Source organism: Epinephelus moara, chromosome 23 (assembly GCF_006386435.1).
Source record: "Epinephelus moara isolate mb chromosome 23, YSFRI_EMoa_1.0, whole genome shotgun sequence".
Lineage (NCBI taxonomy): Eukaryota > Metazoa > Chordata > Actinopteri > Perciformes > Serranidae > Epinephelus > Epinephelus moara.
The window spans coordinates 26,628,572-26,648,667 of record NC_065528.1 but is presented as its reverse complement, the minus strand read 5'-3'; the positions used below and the strand labels follow the sequence as shown (position 1 = coordinate 26,648,667).

Below are 20,096 nucleotides of genomic sequence, written 5' to 3'. Positions count from 1 at the left end.
GACTGTAACATGCTCATGTTTAACCCAAACAATGTGTCATGTGACTGCAGTTGGTTCAGATCCAGGTCGGAACACGTTCTCACCACAAACGAACCGCACCAGAGTTTGTTTGTAACGGGCCGAGACCGTCTTGAAGAGGTGGTGGACATCACAGTGTGATTGCTGTGTTCACACCTGCCCAAATGAACCGCACTTTGGGGGCAAATGAACTTGTATTCGATTGTGTGAACCTGTAAGTAAATGGTGCACAATTGCCCCAAGTGGTTACATTGCAGCCTGTTTTTGCGGCTCTACCCTGCAGCGGTGTCACCCAATACTGGACCAATTTCAAAAGATATTGCACTCATTACTCACTTAGACACAAAAACGTAACAAAGTAGGGTCCAGGTTGAAAACACTGAAGTTACCCTTTAAAGATGCAGAACTGACATACTGATATGTTGTCCTGTAGGACTCACCTGTCACTTTTTAAATTATTACTTCATATTTTTCATTTAATGTGTGCAAGTTTTTCTTTCACACAACAAAACAAATGGAAAATGCCACCTCTTTTTGTTTGACTACGTCTAGGTTTTTGTTAAATTGTAGTTTAATAACCAGAAGTGACATTTCTCACATGTCTAGTTAATGTATCTTTGCTCAGGGGGCAGAATATTAGTGATCTGGAAATATACAACCTGCATCTTCTCCTAAGTGAGGTGTGTATTTTTGCAGGATAACAGATTTACTATAATTTCTATCTAAGAGCCTATGTAAATAAAACAAGGCTCCACATAAGCTTCTTTAACTCCACATTTTGTTGTCAAAAGACATTTTGGTGATTATGTAACAGTCATGCCTCATGTCTATAGAGCTTACTGACATTGTGTTCAGTGATTTTACAATGAAAATGTTAATATTTCAGGGTGATAATTTGACTTCTGAAAATGTTTCATGTATTTACTGTGTTTTTTTGGACGCAAACACGTGTCATTTTGAAGTGTTGCACTGAAACTGTTCCTTGCCGTGTTGCTCGCTTGCAACACTGAAACCTACCAGTTTGGAAACACTGGATCCTCAACGTGCAAAGTTTTAGTCCACGGCTCAAACCAGTTAATATCCAGTCCCATCTCACCCCAGAAAGTCTCGGGGTTGTCCCTGGCCGAGGCGAAGGCTCGGCTGTACGCGGTGTCGGATGCATACTTTCTGCAGCACTGCAGGGCGAAATACTTGTTCAGGTCTGCAGATGCATGCGACCCTGCAGCTCTCACACCACGTTGTTGTTGTTGAGCTGCAGCTGAGACAGTCCACAGTTTCGTCCCGAGGCTCCTCTCGCGCTGAACTGACGCGCACTGATTCAGCCGCAGTAGGTGTTTGATTTGGAAATGCATCGCAGCTGGAGTTGTTCCTGAATGGGGAAACTTCCCACGTTTCTTCGGTGTTTTCCTGCAGGTGAGGAACCCTTCTACGGCTCGACTCTGAGCGACGTCATCTGAGGCCACGTCAGGGGAGAGAAGGCTCCTGCAGAGATCTTTGCAATGCACTCAAGGAATGCGAACTCTGAACTGGATGTGGTTTATTGCAGGAGGAGCTCTGAGCCACAAAACTGTTACACAACACATAAACTGGTATTACTGCAAACCGCATTATAAACCGCACAAAGTATTCCTGCACAAATATGTAAAGGATGCTTTTAACAAAAGAAATAGGATGAATTCAGGTCATGTGGGACACTTTTTTGTTTATGCTTCAGCAGATCTACATAAAAACTCACCCTATAAATCATCTTAAGTCTTTTTATGTTGGAATAAAATGAGAAAACACAATTTTTTGAAGCTTTGTGCCTCCAAACACACCATGACTGCCCCTCTGTCACTCAGCAGCATGTTCAGGTTGTGTGGGACAGCTTGTTTGATAAGGTGAGACACTGCACTCACCATGTGCTTGCAATGCACAGACTTCTGGTAAAGGCAGACCATGCCCACTTTGATAATGTCAGACCAATCCAACCCAAGGTGACATGGCAAGAGCGACTACCCTGAGGTTTGTAAACTGTTCAGAGGAAGACATACATTTAATATTGTCATGCAGACGTTAACATCTTAAACGCTACATTGTATTTAGGATCAAATCTACACCTCTCTAGCCTCTATAAAACTGTAGTCGTGGTTTTTTTTATGGTAAAGTGTAAGAGGCCGAGTAAAGTCCGCTTGAGGCATGGGTTGAATGGTTTGATTGTGAGTTTGGACAGCCCTTAGCACTCCCAAACTTCGCAGGGACACACCTGTCAAGTCCACTAATCTGCAAGTGCGGTGAAGTCCGGACATTTGGCACAAATGTCTGAAATGGTGTCCAAATCCACAATTCATCCAGTCCACAAGCTTTCTGCAGACTTCCAGAGAGTCCACTTGGGGTGCAGACTATTAAAACAATACTTGAAATCGTGTAGGTCAGAAATAATATTCTACAACATCATGATACAGAAATACACAGTAATATAGGCTATGGAAGGGAACCAAAATGCATTGTATTTCTGCACCCTTGCGCAGGGTATTGCCAACTATAAGGGCTAAAGTGTCTGCAGTCTATATGTTATACAGAACTTTATTTATATCTTGTTATCTCCAGGGACAGATGAGCAGAATGAATCTGACAGCAGTTACAATGACTGTAACTGTCACTCCAACTTTTCCATGGCAACGAGTAAAACAGTCTCGAGGGCTGTCTTATCAGCGGCTTGCAGTCTCTGCCCCAACAGACTGTACGTAATGACGGTGAACACGTCACAGCGCGTACGACTGGAGTCCACAAGTGCTCAGTCTACAAGTCTAGACTCCAGACTCGTGGACATTGCGGGCACTTTCTCAGGAAGTCCAAAGCTACAGTTCATCCAGTGCACAAGGGGCCTAAAGCAGACTTTCTGCAGACTTCCAGAGTCCACCTGGGGTGCAGACTTCAGCAGACCTCTCTGATTTAATACCCATTGCAATATGGACGTGACACTGTGAGTTTTTGAACTGCCGAAAAAGACAAACCATATGAATGTGTAAAGTAGTTATTGATAGTTAGGTCTATTAAAATGTTCCTTGAATTGTGTAGGCCATAAATAATATTCAACCACATCATGATACAGAGATATGTTTAAGTCCAGGCTGTAGAGGGATTGAAATACATTTTATTATTCATCAGGCTGTGCAGCGAAATAGGCTAAAAAATTGGCCGACAAAAAAAAAAAAAAAAAGAAGGTTTCTAATGTCAGTAATGCCCAGTTTATTGAGTTATAGTCCTGTCCTTAGTTACAAACATTTCTGTTTTGAACACATGTAGCCTGTATGTTATATTGAGACGTTAATACATTTTTGTTCTGTCACAGAAAACTCTGCACTGTACATGGGATTTATATCTTGTTATCTGCAGAGACAGATGAGTAGGCACTGTTCATCAACTCATATGACATATATATAAATATGGCAGCAGCAATTGCTGGATGTTTCCACGGCAACAAGTAAAACAGTCTGGAGGCCTGTCCATCAGGCGCTTGCAGTCTCTGCCCTCGCAGACTTTATGCGATGATGATAAATACGTCACACTACGAGCAACTGAAGTTTGCAAGGGCTCAGTCTGCAAGTCCAGAGGGTAGACATCGCAGGATGGATGCAGCCGTTGTGTAGTGCCAACAATTTAAGGGTCTCATATTCAGGTTTGTATTTTATCTTTAATGTTCAAAAACACATTAGCTGGGTCCGTTTAAGGATGTGGCCTTTGCAGTTGATGTCGGCAGTCTATGTCCTTTCAGCCAAACCGTATGGTTTCCAAAATGAGACGGTCTGGTCTGCGGAGGGTTTCCTGGTTGCATCACCAGTTGTTCTCGCCCCGCCCCTTTGGCATCTCTGCTTCCTAACAACAAGCTGCACTTGACAAAAGAAGGAGCAAACTAGTAAGTTAGTTAGCCCTAAATCATGGACCCAGAGATTGTTATTATATATATATATACTTGAGGAGTCACTGCCGGAGACACCACCGTTTGATATATTTCAGGCTGATCGTTGGACCGTTTTCAGGAAAGCTTTTTAGATTAAGATTGTCTAAGCTGTGTGCTTTTAGCTAATCATACTGTTAACTGTTAGTTAACTTACGTCACCGGCACACAATGCATCTTGGGATAGGCGGGGCCACGAAGGATTCATGCGTTGCATCCTCCAAATTCTGGGATAGATGGCCTGATTTCTCTGCCGCATTTGAAATGGGACAGCCTGGGTCGCGCCGATGTGACGCAATCGGTCTTCAAATGCAGCCTTCAAAGGCTGCAGCCCCTGAATTGAGACACAGCTATTGGTTCTCATACTGTCTGCTTTTATATACCTGTAATAAATTTTTATCTTTATAGGCCATTTGGCAACAGCTTGGGTCCATGTTTACTTCCTGTCAGCTGATGTCATCCACATACACCGCAAAACATTCCAACAAGAAACACAAAAGAACCAAATTAGATTGTTGAGGTTTCAAACAGTCTACATAGTAGACTTGTGACATCACAAATTCACAGAAATCTTGACGGCTCTTTTACAGGCACAGTTTCTGATTATGAGCTCTGTGTGTTTCTCTGTGTTTTGATACTTTCACAGTATTTATAAGGCACTTATACCTGCTTTACCTTTAAAAAGACATGGAAATCTGACTTTCACGATATGGGACCTTTAAATTTAATAACAGTGTTTATCTGATGTCCCACATCCCCTGAACTCACCGTAATGTTTGCATGTATTATTTTGGGATTCTGCTTACAACCTGATCTCAGCATCATAGTTTTGAGCTCCACACAATTCCCAAAACATTTCTCAGGAGTAGCAGTTCAGCCTTTTATGATGAAAACAAGAAGAAATAATTGATATTTATTTGTGAACGCTTGCAGCTCATTATCATGGCAAATCTTTGTTTACTAGCAGCAGCATTAAATTCTCATGGTCCTCAGGGTGGCATCAATAACAACCCTCTTGTTAAGAATGCAAATACCTCTGATTAAACTGATCAGGGAACGCTTCCAGGGGCTTGTTGGAGGATATTTATGAACATGGCTGAGTTTATTGTATGGAATCAAATTCTATAAAAATCTCTCGTTTAGCTGAGTCACTCGTTCTGGTGTCATCACAGCGGCAGCTTGTGCAATCCTGTCACGCCACACGGCAGCAGCAGCAGCAGCTCTGTCTGCTCTCAGATGGTGCTGTGTACATCTCTTTCGTCACTGCCATCATCCAAGCTGCGGGTAAATACCCATAATCCGACTGACCCCCTGGACGTGACCCCTGCACACTGGTGCCCCTGGTTGAGTAACTCATCCATGTGATATTTCAGGGTCATCTGTTTCTATTTATATGAGCGGAGCAGTGTTTTCCATTAGACAGTCCTGGAAGCAGCATGCACTTTTCCAGGAAACGCAGTGCACTGCCTCGCAGCTACTGGGCTCGTAACATTTCTCACTGAATGTGTAAATGTAAAAGAACTCAGACAAACACCTTGTTAGTTTAGCAGTGGTTCCCAGGGAAAATAAACAGAGAAGTGAATATATCATTTATAAACACAAATGTTATGTTATCATCTACATTTTACATATTCTGAATTATTGATGAAGGCTTTTTTTTTTAAACCCTCACATTCCAGTGTTATCCTGTGGATTGTTTTGGATCTGATGAGCCTGTGCCATGGGTGGATTATAAGATAATGGGCCCCTGGGCACAAACATGCAGAGGCCCCCCACCACCTCTGCTACATAAGAGCAAAACACACAGACTTTGCATGCCTTTGTAGTCATGCTGTCTTTATGGTGTAATTGTGTGTCTTTTTTGGTCGTTTCCAGTCTCCTTGTAGTTGTTTTGTGACTTTATGTAGTTGTTGCGCGTCTGTTTGACAGCAATATTGTCTTTTTTGTTCATCTCTTTGACGTAATTTTGTGTCTCCTTGTGGTTGTTTTGTGTCTCTTTGAAGGCATTTTGTGTCTCTTTGTGGTAATTTTGTGTCTATTTGTAGTCATTTCATGTCTCTGTGGTTGTTATGTGTCCCTCTTAGTGATTTTGTGTCTTTTTGAGGTCACTTCATGTCTCTTTGTGGTTGTTTTTTGTCTCCTTATGGTTGTTTTGTGTCTCTTTGTGGTTGTTTTGTGTCTCCTTGTAGTCATTTTGTGACTCTTTGAGCTCACTTCATATTTCATTGTGTTTGTTTTGTGTCTGCTCCTAGTTGTTTGTGTCTCTTTGAGGGCATTTTCTGTATCTTTGTGTGTGTTTTGTGTATTTTTGGGGTAATTTCATGTTTGTCTGTAGTTGTTTTGTGTCTCTTTGTAGTTGTTTTGCATCTTTTTGTAGTCGTTTTGTGTCCGTTTGTGGCTGTTTGTGTCTCTCTTGCAGTCATTTTGTATCTCTTTGTGGCCACTTCATATCTCACTGTGGTTGTTTTGTGTCTCTGTAGTCGTTTTGTGCTTCTTTGAGGTCATTTTGTGTCTATTTGTAATCATTTTGTGTCTCTGTAGTAATTTTGTGGGGCTTTTTTGTTGTCGTTTTGAGTGTCTTTGTAGTTGTTTTGTTTCTTTTTGTAGTCTTTTCGTGTCTGTAATCATTTTGTGTTACTTTGTGATTGTTTTGTGTCTCTTTTGGACTTTTGTCTGTCTTTGCAGTCTTTTTGTGTCACCTGTATTCAGTTTGAGGCTTGCTGGTCAGTATGTGTTAATTTAAGTGACATTTTGCAGGTAAAGGCTAGGGGGGAACCCTGACACTCTGGATCCCTGGAGCTATGCCTGATAGGCCCGTTCAGTAATCCATCCATGACCTGCGCTTGTTTTTAAATCTCATCACATTTCAGCAGAGCATATAAAATACAATCTATATTCACGTAGGATATAACTACAATCAAACTTTGATGAGGAAAGATGCCTCACTTCTCCTCTCATGCTGTAATTTGTCCGGCCAAAACGTCTCACTAAATCACTCCTCCCCCAGGCTCTGCTATAACTTTTTTTTAATAACAGTGCAGATGCTGTTGGCAGAATACATATCATTCTTTCTTTCTCTGGCACCGGATGTGCTTGGAGAGAACACTAACTAATAGCTGCTTGCAATCAGACCCAAACCAGAGTCCAAGATGGCTCATTACGGCCCCTCCATCTTGCCCTCTTCTGTGATTTGATGTAATGAGTGCGAATCTTTTGAAGCAGAAATCAGTCGGCTGCCCTTCAGAAACAGTTAGAGGCAAATTACCAGAGTTTATCTACAAATGATTAATCTCCAAGCACCATGTTTTTTTTTACCCGTAGAGTGTCTGAATATGGATTTATAATAGAATTAGTCTGAAGATAATGATTGCTGTTTTGCATTTTGAATGGGTTTTGGATGCGGCAGTTGGCGTAGAGGCTTGTGAATGATTTCAGTCAACATTATTCATAGTTTAGAATAACTGATACATCATTACGGATTATTACAGCTGAGTGATTCTGCCTAATATTGACCATGCAAAATACTAGGGACACTTTGTTATTGATTATTCTCGTATGTAATGCCAGTCAAAGCAGGAGATGAAGACAAGAAGGGTTTTTTAAGTGTTTAGCTCAATATAGATGTCTTAATATTTCTTTTACCGTCACTCTATGAGCAGCTAAAATGCCAAATAAACAGAGAGCAGCAATGAATGTCCTCATTTCATGCTGTGCAATAATGTGTCTCAGGGGACAATATGCTCCTCATAGCATTTCAGATGAAATGAGATGAAATCACTTACGCAAAGGGAACTACTTTGTAATGTCATTACTTTAATGTCATGTATTATTTCCATATGACAAAGTGACTGTGCGCTGTTTCCCTGAAGGGGGCGTCAGTCGCCTAATGGTCAGAGGAAAGCTGTGTTAAAGGTTAATCCCATGGCAAATGCATGGTATGGAAATCAGTGTTGCAGGCTCTCAGCTCTGTGGCGCCCATGAGTGAGACGTTTAATCCCAAAGTTGCTTCGGTTACAAATAAAAGTCAGCTACGAGTTGACAGCTTTGACAAGTGAAACAACATCATCATGGAGACACTTCCCTCAGTTGCTCCTGTAAAGAAAACTGTATATCTGTTTTTTGACGTGCCTTGAAAGAAAATAAATACTATTTTTAAGATGTCTATCAGCTAACTGTATCTCCCTCATGTTTACATGATGATCTACTTTCATTATCTGTCAGCAGCTGCGTGATGGAGCCTGGTAATAAACAGCAGAGCAGCTGTGGGAAAGCAGCCTGTCACATCATGCAGCACGCCTTCATACTCAAACTATTACATACAGTAAAGACATTATTTCTGAGATTATATCAGGTCACCAGGAAAATTTCTTATGTTTTTCCCAGTGTTACTTGCCATACAGATTACAGTAAATGTAGCAGATGGATTAGAGCAGGGGTGTCAAACATACGGCCCGAGGGCCAGATCCAGCCATCCAAAGGGCTATGACTCAGTGCATATGGTCCCCGTATGCCTGTATGCACTCCTGACAACGTCTTGGCATGTTCCTAATGAGTCAGTGCATGGTGTCCTGGGGGATCTCCTCCCAGACTTGGATCAGGGCATCAGTGAGCTCCTGGACAGTCTGTGGCGGTACTTGGTGGCATTGGATGCACCGATACATAACGTCCCATAGGTGCTCAATTGGATTTAGGTCAGGGGAATGAGAGGACCAGTCAATGGCATCAATGCCTTCAACATCCAGGAACTGCCTACACACTCTGGCCACATGAGGTCGGGCATTGTGCTGCACCAGGAGGAACCCAGGGCCTGCTGCACCAGGAGGAACCCAGGACCAGCTGCACCAGGAGGAACCCAGGGCCCACTGCACCAGGAGGAACCCAGGGCCCACTGCACCAGGAGGAACCCAGGGCCCGCTGCACAAGGAGGAACCCAGGGCCCGCTGAACCAGGAGAAACCCAAGGCTAACTGCACCAGGCTGTTGGCTATGACATGGAGGTCTGTGCGACTCTCCAAGGATATGCCTCCCCAGACCATCACTGACCCACTGCCAAACCGGTCATGCTGGATGATGTTACAGGCAACATAACGTTCACAATGGCGTCTCCAGACTCTTTCAGGCCTGTCACATGTGCTCAGTGTGAACCTGCTCTAATCTGTGAAGAGAACGGGGCGCCAATGGCGGACCTGCCAATTCTAGTGTTCTCTGGTGAATGCCGGTCAAGCTACAGGTCCCACTAGAGGACGTCAGGCCCTCATGCCACCCTCATGGAATCTGTTTCTGACAGTGTGGTCAGAAACATGCACACCAGTAGCCTGCTGGAGGTCATTTTGTAGAGCTCTGGCAGTGCACCATAATACGAGTGCCATCTAGTCCCATTATATTGGAGAGAGGGCAGACACTGTGACGACTGATATCGCCACACAGGGTACCATACAGACATGAGAGTGGTTCTGATCTTCTTATCTAACACTGGGTGAGAAAGTGATTTTCCAAAATGTTGAACCTTTAATGACATGTTGAATTTATTTAGCACCAGTCCTGATAGAGATTGGTGCACACAAACCTTCTGACACTGTCTGAATGTTATGATCTTTAACCTGATAGTCAAACACACTTCAGTCTGGTGGTCTGTATTTGCCTTGTGGACATGGCCTCCCGCTCCATCTGTGGGAGTGGAGACCTTTCAGAAATCAATTCACTTGTAGTTAAGAGCTTTAAGAGCGCTGCAGCGTAATCCCACCTCTTAAAAAAAAAAAAAAAAAAAAAAAAGCATAACTGTATTCCAGCCCATATGGGCGGGAGCCTGTAATCTCCCTCTGCCCTCTTTCCGTGCGCTCTCTAAGCCGTCAGCATCCCTATCCGTCCGTCCAGCCCACCACTTAGCACCAGTTTACATCTGCATGCAGCTGGGTGGGACTGTGGGTGGCTGGAATTCACCAGCACATATGGACTGTGTGATTAGGTTTAGTAGCAGTTTCAATCAAAAAGCGAGCTGATTACGATGACAGAATATTCCCTGAGGGTGAAAACTGAATCTAACTGAAATCAGCAGAAACAGGTCGATATGACATTAAAAAAAAAAAAAAATAGCATCCTTGGATTACTGCATAGCTGCCAATATGAAGCAAAGTGAGGTGAGGAGTGAGGTAATTGCTTCCCAAATGGGTATAGGCTAAAGTGATTTTTCATGCCAGCAAGATAAATGAGATTCAAATGATTCCAGTGTCTGTATGAACTGTGGATTCTGCTCTGAACAGCTGTGCACATGGAAGCTTAAATATTGGTCCTCGCCTCAGGTGTGTATTCGTGTTTACAGCTTGCATTTGTCATGGCGGAGTCACGGTTTGTGAGCCATGTGACTCCCCGGGCTGCCTTCACGTGCCCCCCTAACCAGGGATTTGCTACTTGTTTTTGTTGAGCACTGCTTCTGTCGAGTGCAATGACTGTCCAGGTATGAGATATGCCACAGCAGCAGCAGGCACCATTAGGCAGCAGATCTACAGTAGATGAAGAGAGTCAGTGGTTTGGCTCTGTTCTGTGGTAGCACATAAACATGAGGATTAATCCTTAAGCCCTTCGACAAAGGTTCACAACCATCATTCAGTCCTTATCAGGCTGCATGCAGCGCATGTATCCAGGAGAGGAGATAACATGGCTCAGCGCTTCACAATAAACCTTAATGGCGAGCGTGGTCGCAATCAGCTGATCTCTGAAGTGCAGCGGATGAATGGATCATACGCGGCTAAGCGTTTACACATGCAGGCACAGAGACACACATGTACAGTATATGAGTTAGAGGCTAAGGGCCACTGGTTTGACCTATGTGATTGGTGAAGCCAAATGTAGAAATAGCTGTAGCTTGTCTCCTTTATGGTGCAGGGAATCAATGCCCTCTAAGATCCAGTCCAAGTCCATTTCTGCTGCCACTTATCATCTCTGCACTAATTTATTTAAAAAGATTCAATGTTTTAGTGACAAGGGTCCTTCTTCAGACATATCAACACTCATAAAGTGACACAGTGCTTAAATATTGCCCATAATTGCATGATAGCCCACAGCTGTGTTGAAGGGGTGTCGATAATCACATGCAGAAACACACCCACTCAAGATTTCCTCACAAACAGCATCCATAGGTTTTTACACCTGTAAAAGTCTTATGACATTACTCAAGACATTACCCAGGTATGCAGAATACAAACTGTAGATTAAGTCGTGTAAATATACAAAGTATGCCGTGGTCAGGAAGCTGCTTTGCAAGCTAGTAACACTCCACACTGGAAGAAGTTCGTTAAAAGTTGATCACACTGACAATGTGCATGTGATATGAAATCATGTCAAAATGTACTACGAAAAGTGGCAACCTCCAAGGCTGAAAAATGAAGCCAGCACTGCAATGCTAAAAACTGCAGTTCCTCAAATGGCCACTTGAGGCTGGCTCCAGAAGCCAGTCAATCCTCATGCATTCTCGGAGCCCATCGGCTGTATTCGGCGTCTGACTTCCGGCAGACGGCGATACAGCCTCTGGGGACAAACCCCTGATTTTTTGGCATTCTGGTTTGATTTGGGTGGAGGAAGCGAATTTCCGTTTCCGACTTCCGTTTATATATAAGTAAATATGCTGAACCACTGCGATGGATTCAGAGTTTGCAGTGACGCCAATTATGTTCCGCCTCGTTAGTTTACCGCACGGACCGTTTAACCTGGCAACAACTGCAGCCGGCTCAAACGTGATTGGTCAATATCACGCGGACTACAAACAGCCTACAACCAGAAACCAGGGCTCTTCCGCTCTTCTTCCGGAGGCAAGATCTCCGGGGTTTGCCTACAGACTCTACATTCACTGAATGTAGAGTCTGTATATAGAGACTAATCATCATGTAACCCCTATATTGAAAACCACCTAGTCTCACTCCAATCCAGCGCTTGGGCAGTGACTTGCGGTGTCAGACATTGACGAAAAAAACATCCTTTAACGTCTGCATGATACGCGGCCGGTCGCTGCTTTAGTTTGACGTTACTCGGTGGCGTCAGGAGGAAACGTGGCGGGACAAGAACGTAAGTTCAGACGGTGAAAGTCAGAGTAGGGTGGATGGGAGGGATGGAGAATGGGTCCAAAAAACACTGACTTTCACCTGGGAGAGCAGTGGTTGTGTCCCATACGTTTATAATGCCAAAGCCTGTTCGTTTTTCCTAAACCCAACCATGTGCATTTGTTGTTGAAGGAAAAAACACAACAATGTACATTTGCAGTGTAAAGCTGACGTAGTGCCTTTATTTTGAAAGAGACAGTATGTAAACGGTAAATTTCCTGTGAAAACAGAAGTGTATTTTGAAAACAGACAATGCATGTAACAGGCAGAACTTGACATGGTGTCCCAGAAAGTCACCAGGGTACCTTTCACGTTATATCTCATTGTGGAAAGTCCTTGACCAAACGTCGAAATGCGGCGAGGTCGGAGTGAGAATGTGTGGGTTTTTTACGAGACTCACCCATTTAAGTTTCATTAAGGCTTTAAGTTATTTCAAGTGACAAGATGTCTTCAGACAGTGTCCTCGGCTTCTCAGTTAGATCCATCCCTTGCTCCTCCACAGTGCCAGCCTCTTGCCCAAATATGGTCGCTTATGGCTCCAAAAAAACAAAATGGCGACAGCCGAAACGTCGAACTTAAGGCGTCAAAACAGAAAACCACAAACCAGTGGGTGACGTCATGGTAGCTACGTCCATTTTTTTTTTACAGTCTTTGCAAAAAAGTCACATGCCACAAGTCACAAGTTTACAAATCATAAACCAAAAAAATAAAATACCCCACTGTTGATGGGAAAGTGTGGGAATGTCAGCTTTGGTTTTGTATTCAAGCTCCATCAGTCAGACAGCTGCCTTCAGAAAGCAGAGGTGGAGGTATTGCATCAAGCAGGATGACTCAGTTAGCCAGGTAACTTCTAAAATAGCCACAACTTCTCTGAACTGACTCACTGTGGTCAAAGAGGGTTCAATCACAGCAGAGAAGCTATGGTAAAATAAAATAAAAGAATATTATTTTCCTTTTATGGCCTTCTGTAGTTTCAATAGCGTAGTTGGTACTACACTACTGCAAAATAAAGTTAAAGTATTTGTTTAATTACACATAGTTCACCACCTCCTAACACTGATATACAGCCTACACCTACACCTTCCACGGTTACTTTATTATTCATCAGTTACAGTAAGTGAGATAAAACAGTTGTCCTGACTGCTGCTCTGATTTATGAGATACACTGTGAGGCCAAAAGTACATGGTCCCCACATCCACAGACTTTTGAATAATTGTCGAATGAGAGCAATTTCCTGCAGCACGGCTCCAAAGTTATATGGAAAGACTGAAACAAGAAGAATGGAGGCTGTAATAGCTGCGTATTAATGCCCAACATTTTGAAACAAGATGATCAGCAAACACATGTGGATGCTACACTCTGGGGTCCACATTCTTGGTTCATGTGACCACTCAATTTTACTGAATTAATAGATTAGTTTTCAAGAAAAACAAAACAAAAAACAAAACAAAATCAAACAAACAAAAAAACAGGAACAGGATATCATCATAAATATTTTTTTTTTTCAGAATTTAAGAGATTATTATTTCAGAATTCTGAGAAAAATTTTCATTGAAAAATATCTGTTCTATTTTTTTCTAAATTAATGAGATAATAATCTTGTTAATTCAGAAAATTATAATTTATGAGATTATTATCCTGTTATTTAAAAAAAAAGGAGCAGACTTTTTTTTAATTCTGAGATAATCTCATTAAATAAGAGAAATTTGAGTTTGAGATTTTTATCTTGTTAATTAAGAAAAACAAGAATTTAATTTTCTTTCATGTAAACTTTTCTCCAAAGTCTGAGAAAATAATCTCATTACCTCTGAAAAATGAGAATTAATGAGATTCTTATTTTGTTAATTCCAAAAAACAAAAAAAAAGACTTTTTTTTTGATGAAAACTTTTCTGGAATTCTTAGATAATCTCATCAAATTAAAAAAAACGGAGTTTATAAGATTACTATCTGGTTAATTCAGGAAAAAAGAGCAGTTTTTTCTGATGAAAACTCAGAATTCTGAAGCAATAATCCTGTTAATTTAGAAAAAAAACCGCAATTTTTTAAAATCAAAACATTTCTCAGAATTCTGAGATAATTATCCGTTAATTCAGGAAAATGAGAATTTATAAGATTGTTATCTTGATTCCAAAAAACACGAGCAGACATCTTTTGATAAAAACTTTTCTCAAATTCTGAGATAATTACATTAAAGACGAAAAATTTGATTTTATGAGATTATCTCTATTCAGAATAACAAGAGCATTTCATTTCATGACATTTTACGGAAACGTTTCTCAGAATTCTGAGATAATAATACGGTTAATTAAGAAAAACAAGGCAAATATTTTTTTTTCTAAAGTCAATGCATTTAGCTTCTATTGATCAGTGCCTCTTTGTTTATCATTTCATAGTTGTTGACATCCAATCAAAGCCTCAGCTGCAGTATCATCACTTTTAAAAAGCAATTTAATCATGTGTTAGAAACAGGGTTGAGCCTAGTACTGGTACAGATAATGCACGAGTAAAATGTGTCATTGTCTGTACCCATTTTGGTAGCTGTGTTTAATCTGTTACTCTACAGTTTAAAATAACAACTTCTGATTAGGCCAAACCCACTTTGACATAAGCTCCACCCACTTCTGTGATAAGCCCCGCCCATTCCGAGTACAGATACAAATCATTTAGCTGGTTGAACAGATACAGTTATAGATGACGCACTCACTCGTCTTTAGGTAGAAATCAAATTTCTGTGAGGAAAAAAATACATAAATGAGATGATTTTCTTGCAGATGTGTCAAGACATCATCGTGCTACATCTTTTTACAGTGGTGCTTTAATATGACAAGATGCACATTTAGTTATTTATTTTGTTTGCAAAGCTGCTGTTCCTGTGCAAACAATGCCAGGTTATGAGATATGATGAGGATGGAGGTAGATTAATCCCCCTCCCAACCACTCCCAGCACCACCACCCCCCCATCTCTCTTCCTCCCTCTCTTCCTCTCTCTCTGTCTGTGTGATGCTGCAGCTCTGTAGCTCTGTAGTCTCTCCAGTCTCCAGTAAACAGCAGTCATGGCGACAGTGGTCCAACCGCTCTCTCTGGATCGAGGTAAGGCGCTCGGAGCTTTCTCATGTCTGTGTCATCTGACGGCTTTTTGCACCTTTTGTCAAACTTCGGGCAAAAGGACCTGGCAACCCGGGGTTGATCCAGGTGTTTGGATTTCCTACAGATTGTTCTTTAACGGGTCGGCATTTGAAGGCAACATGAGCTCGCGCTATTCTAAATAAGAAAAAACAGCCTGTCCGTTGCGCGCGTGCATTTTGCAGAACGGAGCGCTTGATTCATGTGTTTAATTATCGCATTAATTCACCATCATGCATGTGACAGATGGGCATCCGTATATCGCTTACAGCGCGTTTCATTCATTCCCATCTATATTATGTAACCTCCTCGGTATTATCACACCGTTACTGCTTGTTTTTTGTGCGCTTCATCTGTAAACATAAAGCTTGAGCTGCTGAAGCGCTTTGGCACCAACATCCACTTTGACATATACGAGACAACTTTTGTATTTGGATTTGTGCAGGTGCAAGCCAGGCAGGTTGGTGCCTTCACGGGAGTGTTTTTTGCACTTGTTGGAAACATCCTGTGTGCACGCAAATTGCAATTAAAGCCCATGATAACACACTGTGATGGTGTCAGCCTGCCTGTGCTGCTAATGCACCACAGGTAGTGTTTACTAAGAGCTGTGTGTAATTGCAGACCATGTGACTTAAACACTTATTTGTGCATCCCCTGACCTCATTCATATGGTAGTAATGCCTCCAGGATCCAGTTTTGCATAATATGTTTCATTCTCCTTCTTAAAGAAAAGAGCTGCTGTGCTGTAACACAGTTTAGCATATTGTATAGACATTAAAGCCCCCCTTAGAAATATCATAGCAATACCACTGGGAGCTTTTAGACAGATTTCAGTACAAAACGCCCCATATACATGAAGCACAGACTCACTTTATATCCCCGTACTTTCTTGTTAAAGTGACTATTTTTAGCGCACAAGTGAGAAACTCCCAGCCTTACATTCAGACCAATGCATATCCCATGGTGAAATGTAATATTGCGCAAGCCTTGCATAGGAAATGGATGCTGTCAAATATAGAGAGAGGAGAGCTATTTCCTCTGTGCCAAGTAAAGCTAGCATCAGCTCCCCAGTCACTTCCAAGCCACAGGAGGTGACTATAAATACATGTAATCTCGTGGGAGCATGAATTATTACGTGGGAATTAATCTGACTGGTGTCACTTGTTATGTGGAATCCAAGTAATTAGCCACAATTGATCATTTTCGGCTATAAAGAGGGTTTTTTTTTTTTGGACCCGCTGTGTGCTCAATTTCAATTTGCTCTTCAGTAAAGTTTAATGTGTGTGGGCAGTGAAGCTTTACTGATGCACAGTCTGCGGGGTGAAGAAGTGCTATATCATGGAGAGTTAATGAAATGAGTTTCAGATTGCAGGCAATCAGAAAAACAATACAACCCACGCCTCTGCGAGTCATCCTATAGAATTACAGAAAGAGGCTTAGCCGTGCTGATAAACATGCTTTTAAACACTCAGAGGAATGTCTTCCATCTTGGTAAAATGTCAGCGTTCAGCCTTATCTGATCGCAGTCATTTGCAGGGGCAGAGATTCAGACGTGACCTCAGCCTGAATGCAGGAGGGGAGGACTGATCCATATTCGCATGCTGTGGCATGAATTCGACCAGTCAGCGGCTGGCAGCTGTAATGGCAGGAGCAGTAATAATGATAGCTTCACACAGGCTCTCTTACAGGCTCGCTTTCCTTCAGCTGCTGCCACTTTGGAGAAAACACTGTAATTGCTAATGAAAAGGTAGCCTCGTCTCATGTTGGGAGTAGGCTTCAGCTGAGTTTGTCAAACACACGCAGGGAGGAAACGGATAGAGATGCTCGTTTCCAGAGCTCCCACTTGGCTTGTTGGGTCACAGCAGGATGAAAAGATCTTACATCACTGGCCTTCCTGTTATTGTCGGAGGAAATGGCTGTGATAAGCAAGCAGCAGCATCCTCTATCAAGAACAATGGGTTTGAACCTCCCTGAATATTTTATAAAAACCAGTCTGCATTTCTCTGTGGAGCTGGCATTTAACTGCAAATAGGCAAGTCTCAGACATGACAGCAATTTTTGATATGGAATAGTGACAGCAGAGGTCCTTCTGGATGTATCTCAGTGGCTGCTGCTGGTCGAGGAGTATTTTTAGAAACTTACAGAGAATGAGCAAGCTAGATTTTCACCCCTTTGCGAAAAGAGAGATCGTCTGTGTGTGTAGTAATTGCAAGTTGTGGCAACTACGAACAACTACGAACTTATTTAATGGGAAAAGTCCTAAGTATAGTGGAGGTTATACAGAGGTATACGGGGTATACCCACCTATCAGCTAAAAAGTCATTGGAATAAATAACAGTGTACCAACTTCCTACTCCCATCTACCCCGAAGTACACCCACCACATCAACTACCCAACACATTCTCACCCCGATCTCGTCACATATCGACGTTGGGTCATGGACTTTCCACGTTGAGATATGATGTGCAAGGTACCCTGGGTACATTGGTTGTTGGCGTTCTGGGATGCTGTGTCAAGTTCTGCCTGTTACATGCATTGTCTTCTTTCAAGAACACTTCGGTTTTCACAGGAAATCCTTACAAAAATGTTTGTGGTTAGGTATAGGCAACAAAAGCACATGGTTAGGTTTAGGATAAATAACAGGGTTTGGCTTTATCATCTTATGGGACGTGAACACCACTCCCCCACGTGGAAGTCAGTGTTTGTTGGACTTTCCCTGGCTTAACTTTCGTTCTTGTCCCACTGCATTTCAACCTGACGCTGCTGAGTGCTGTTAACCTATAACGGCAACCGGCTGTGTATCATGCCGACGTTAAAGAACGCATTTTTTTGATGGTTTCTGACGCCGCAAGTCACTGCCCAAGCGTCGGAGACCGGGCCCGTATACCTACCTCTTCTGGCTATTTACAGTATACTCACCTATCAGCTAAAAACTGATTGGAATAAATAAGAGTATACCGACTTCCTCCTCCCATCTACCTTGACGCACACCCACCTCATTAACTACCACTATGCCACTGGGAAAGGTTACAATCAGCCTTCACTCCCAGGACAAATGACTGTGCAGTAGTCATGGGCATTTATCGGCTCCAGCTCTGATTGGCTCCAATCGACAGTGTTGGAAATATGACACCTCGGTTGATGTGCCACAAAATATACCGTCCATCTCCGTCCAGTCATCACATGAATTGGAAAATTTGATCAGATGATGCTAGATCAAAAGTTAAGGGATCACCAAAGTTACTATACATCGTTCTTAACATTCTCTCCAATAGTTGTTGATATATTTCACTCAAAACCACGAATGTCAACCTCATGATGGCTCTATACGAAGAGTGCTTATGTTTCACGTCTGGGGGAGTATGAATGTCTTGTCTTGTCTGAAAATTTCATGCCAATGCATTCAATAGCATAGTTGTTAAGATGGTAAAGTCTAAACTGAAAAAGCCAATCAACAGCAAGGCTCGTATCACACTGCTAGCATGGCTAAAAACATCAGTTTGACAGAAATAACCCAACCTAAAGAAGAAATGACTTTACTGTGAATAAAATGCATGTTATACATTAGCAGCTGGTGTATATCAGGACTCGTAACCTGCACGTCTGTGTGTGTCTAGACAGTGTATGATTCAAAGAAAACTGCTCTGTCAAACATCTTTTCAGGTATTATCAGCAGCAGTGTCTTGGTAAAAAACAACCAATTTTCGTGGCGCTATCCTCAATAGCAAAACAACCACAGGTTGCTAAAAAACAACCATCTTCAGTGACTAAAAAGCCACTGGAAACACAGCAGTGACTCACCAACATACAACTGTTTTTGTTATGTGTTAGTCTCAGAACAGGGATCTGCAGCTTGGCAGGCATCTTGCCTAGGTGTCAAACCATCCATCATCCTCTCACCTCCCAGAGACAAAGTCACCTCATATACTATGCTACTTTAAAAATATTGGTATGATGTAACAGGTTTGGGTTTGTAGAAATGTACAAAGCCAACATTTTCTATTGGTGACTGGGCTGCCACAGTACTTCTGATTCAGTTAGTGACTGCCTCCACATCCACTGACCTTTAAAAAGCCCAAAATACAGCGCTGAAGTTGATGTTCATCTGTTGGTTATACAGGTAGAAAGACAGAGTGATAGCCTGGTGAAGCCTTTGGAAGGGCATGAAAGTGATACATTTTCAATTTGAGAAATATTTGAACTGTGCTCTTTACACAGAGTGCAACATCATGTAGCTGCGTCATCTTCAGGTCCATAGAGGCCAGTTTCTCTACAGTGCATTCCTCTCTGTGAGGCTGCTGAACATCACTTCAAAATGGCAGCTCCAGAAAGAACTCCTTGCTTCTTTAAGCACGACTCCTTTTTGCTTTCTTCCCTGTGTGTCAAGGTTTTGTGAGTCTCACTACAATTTACAGCCTCCTGTCTTAATAGACTGAAAGGAATATGTGCTGCACTCGGCTGCCCCAGTCCTTGTTTTCCCTCTGAGAGATCACGGCGAGTTCACTGATTTGCGCCCAGACCTTATTCCCATCACATGCTCTCAGTCACACCAGCGATTGAAGGATTAGAGGGTTGCTGACAAGCTGACGTCAGCTGTTGATATCTCAACCAACACTTGTTAAATACAGAACTAAATGCTTCTTGGAGTAACTGTCTTGGAGGGGCACTTGACAGCAGATTTGCTAAGGGCGCCAAGGACACCCAGGTCAAAGTGGCGATGGCAGATGAAAAGGTCTTTTCAGGACATTGTACTCTAGCATAGCATCCCAGAGAGCATCTCTCACAGTGGAAAGGTGAGCTGAGTCACAGGAATGTCGCTCAAGCAGAATTTCAAAGGAGGGTCCTCAACCGCATGGTTTGATGAGCTCAGCTTTGGATCTGGGCGTGTTTATTTACATCGCTGCAGTTTTGTCAAAACAAC

At 42.3% G+C, this 20,096-nt stretch overlaps 2 protein-coding genes across 4 annotated transcripts in view; one reads left to right on the top strand and one right to left on the bottom strand.

The window, feature by feature from the left end:
* Window positions 1-1,525, bottom strand: part of acss3 (acyl-CoA synthetase short chain family member 3) — a 77,009-nt gene extending 75,484 nt beyond the window's left edge. The window contains exon 1 of the mRNA XM_050036753.1: window positions 1,036-1,525. Within this exon, the coding sequence (XP_049892710.1) occupies window positions 1,036-1,370 (335 nt within the window). The 5' untranslated portion in view covers window positions 1,371-1,525. The remainder of the gene's footprint in view (window positions 1-1,035) is intronic.
* Window positions 1,526-15,058: 13,533 nt separating this feature from the next.
* Window positions 15,059-20,096, top strand: part of lin7a (lin-7 homolog A (C. elegans)) — a 66,578-nt gene continuing 61,540 nt past the window's right edge. For all 3 annotated transcript variants that reach the window (XR_007569406.1, XM_050036781.1, XM_050036782.1), the window contains exon 1: window positions 15,059-15,142. Coding sequence is in view for 2 of the 3 variants with exons in the window: in XM_050036781.1 (XP_049892738.1) it covers window positions 15,106-15,142 (37 nt within the window). In the remaining variant the exon portion in view is untranslated. The remainder of the gene's footprint in view (window positions 15,143-20,096) is intronic.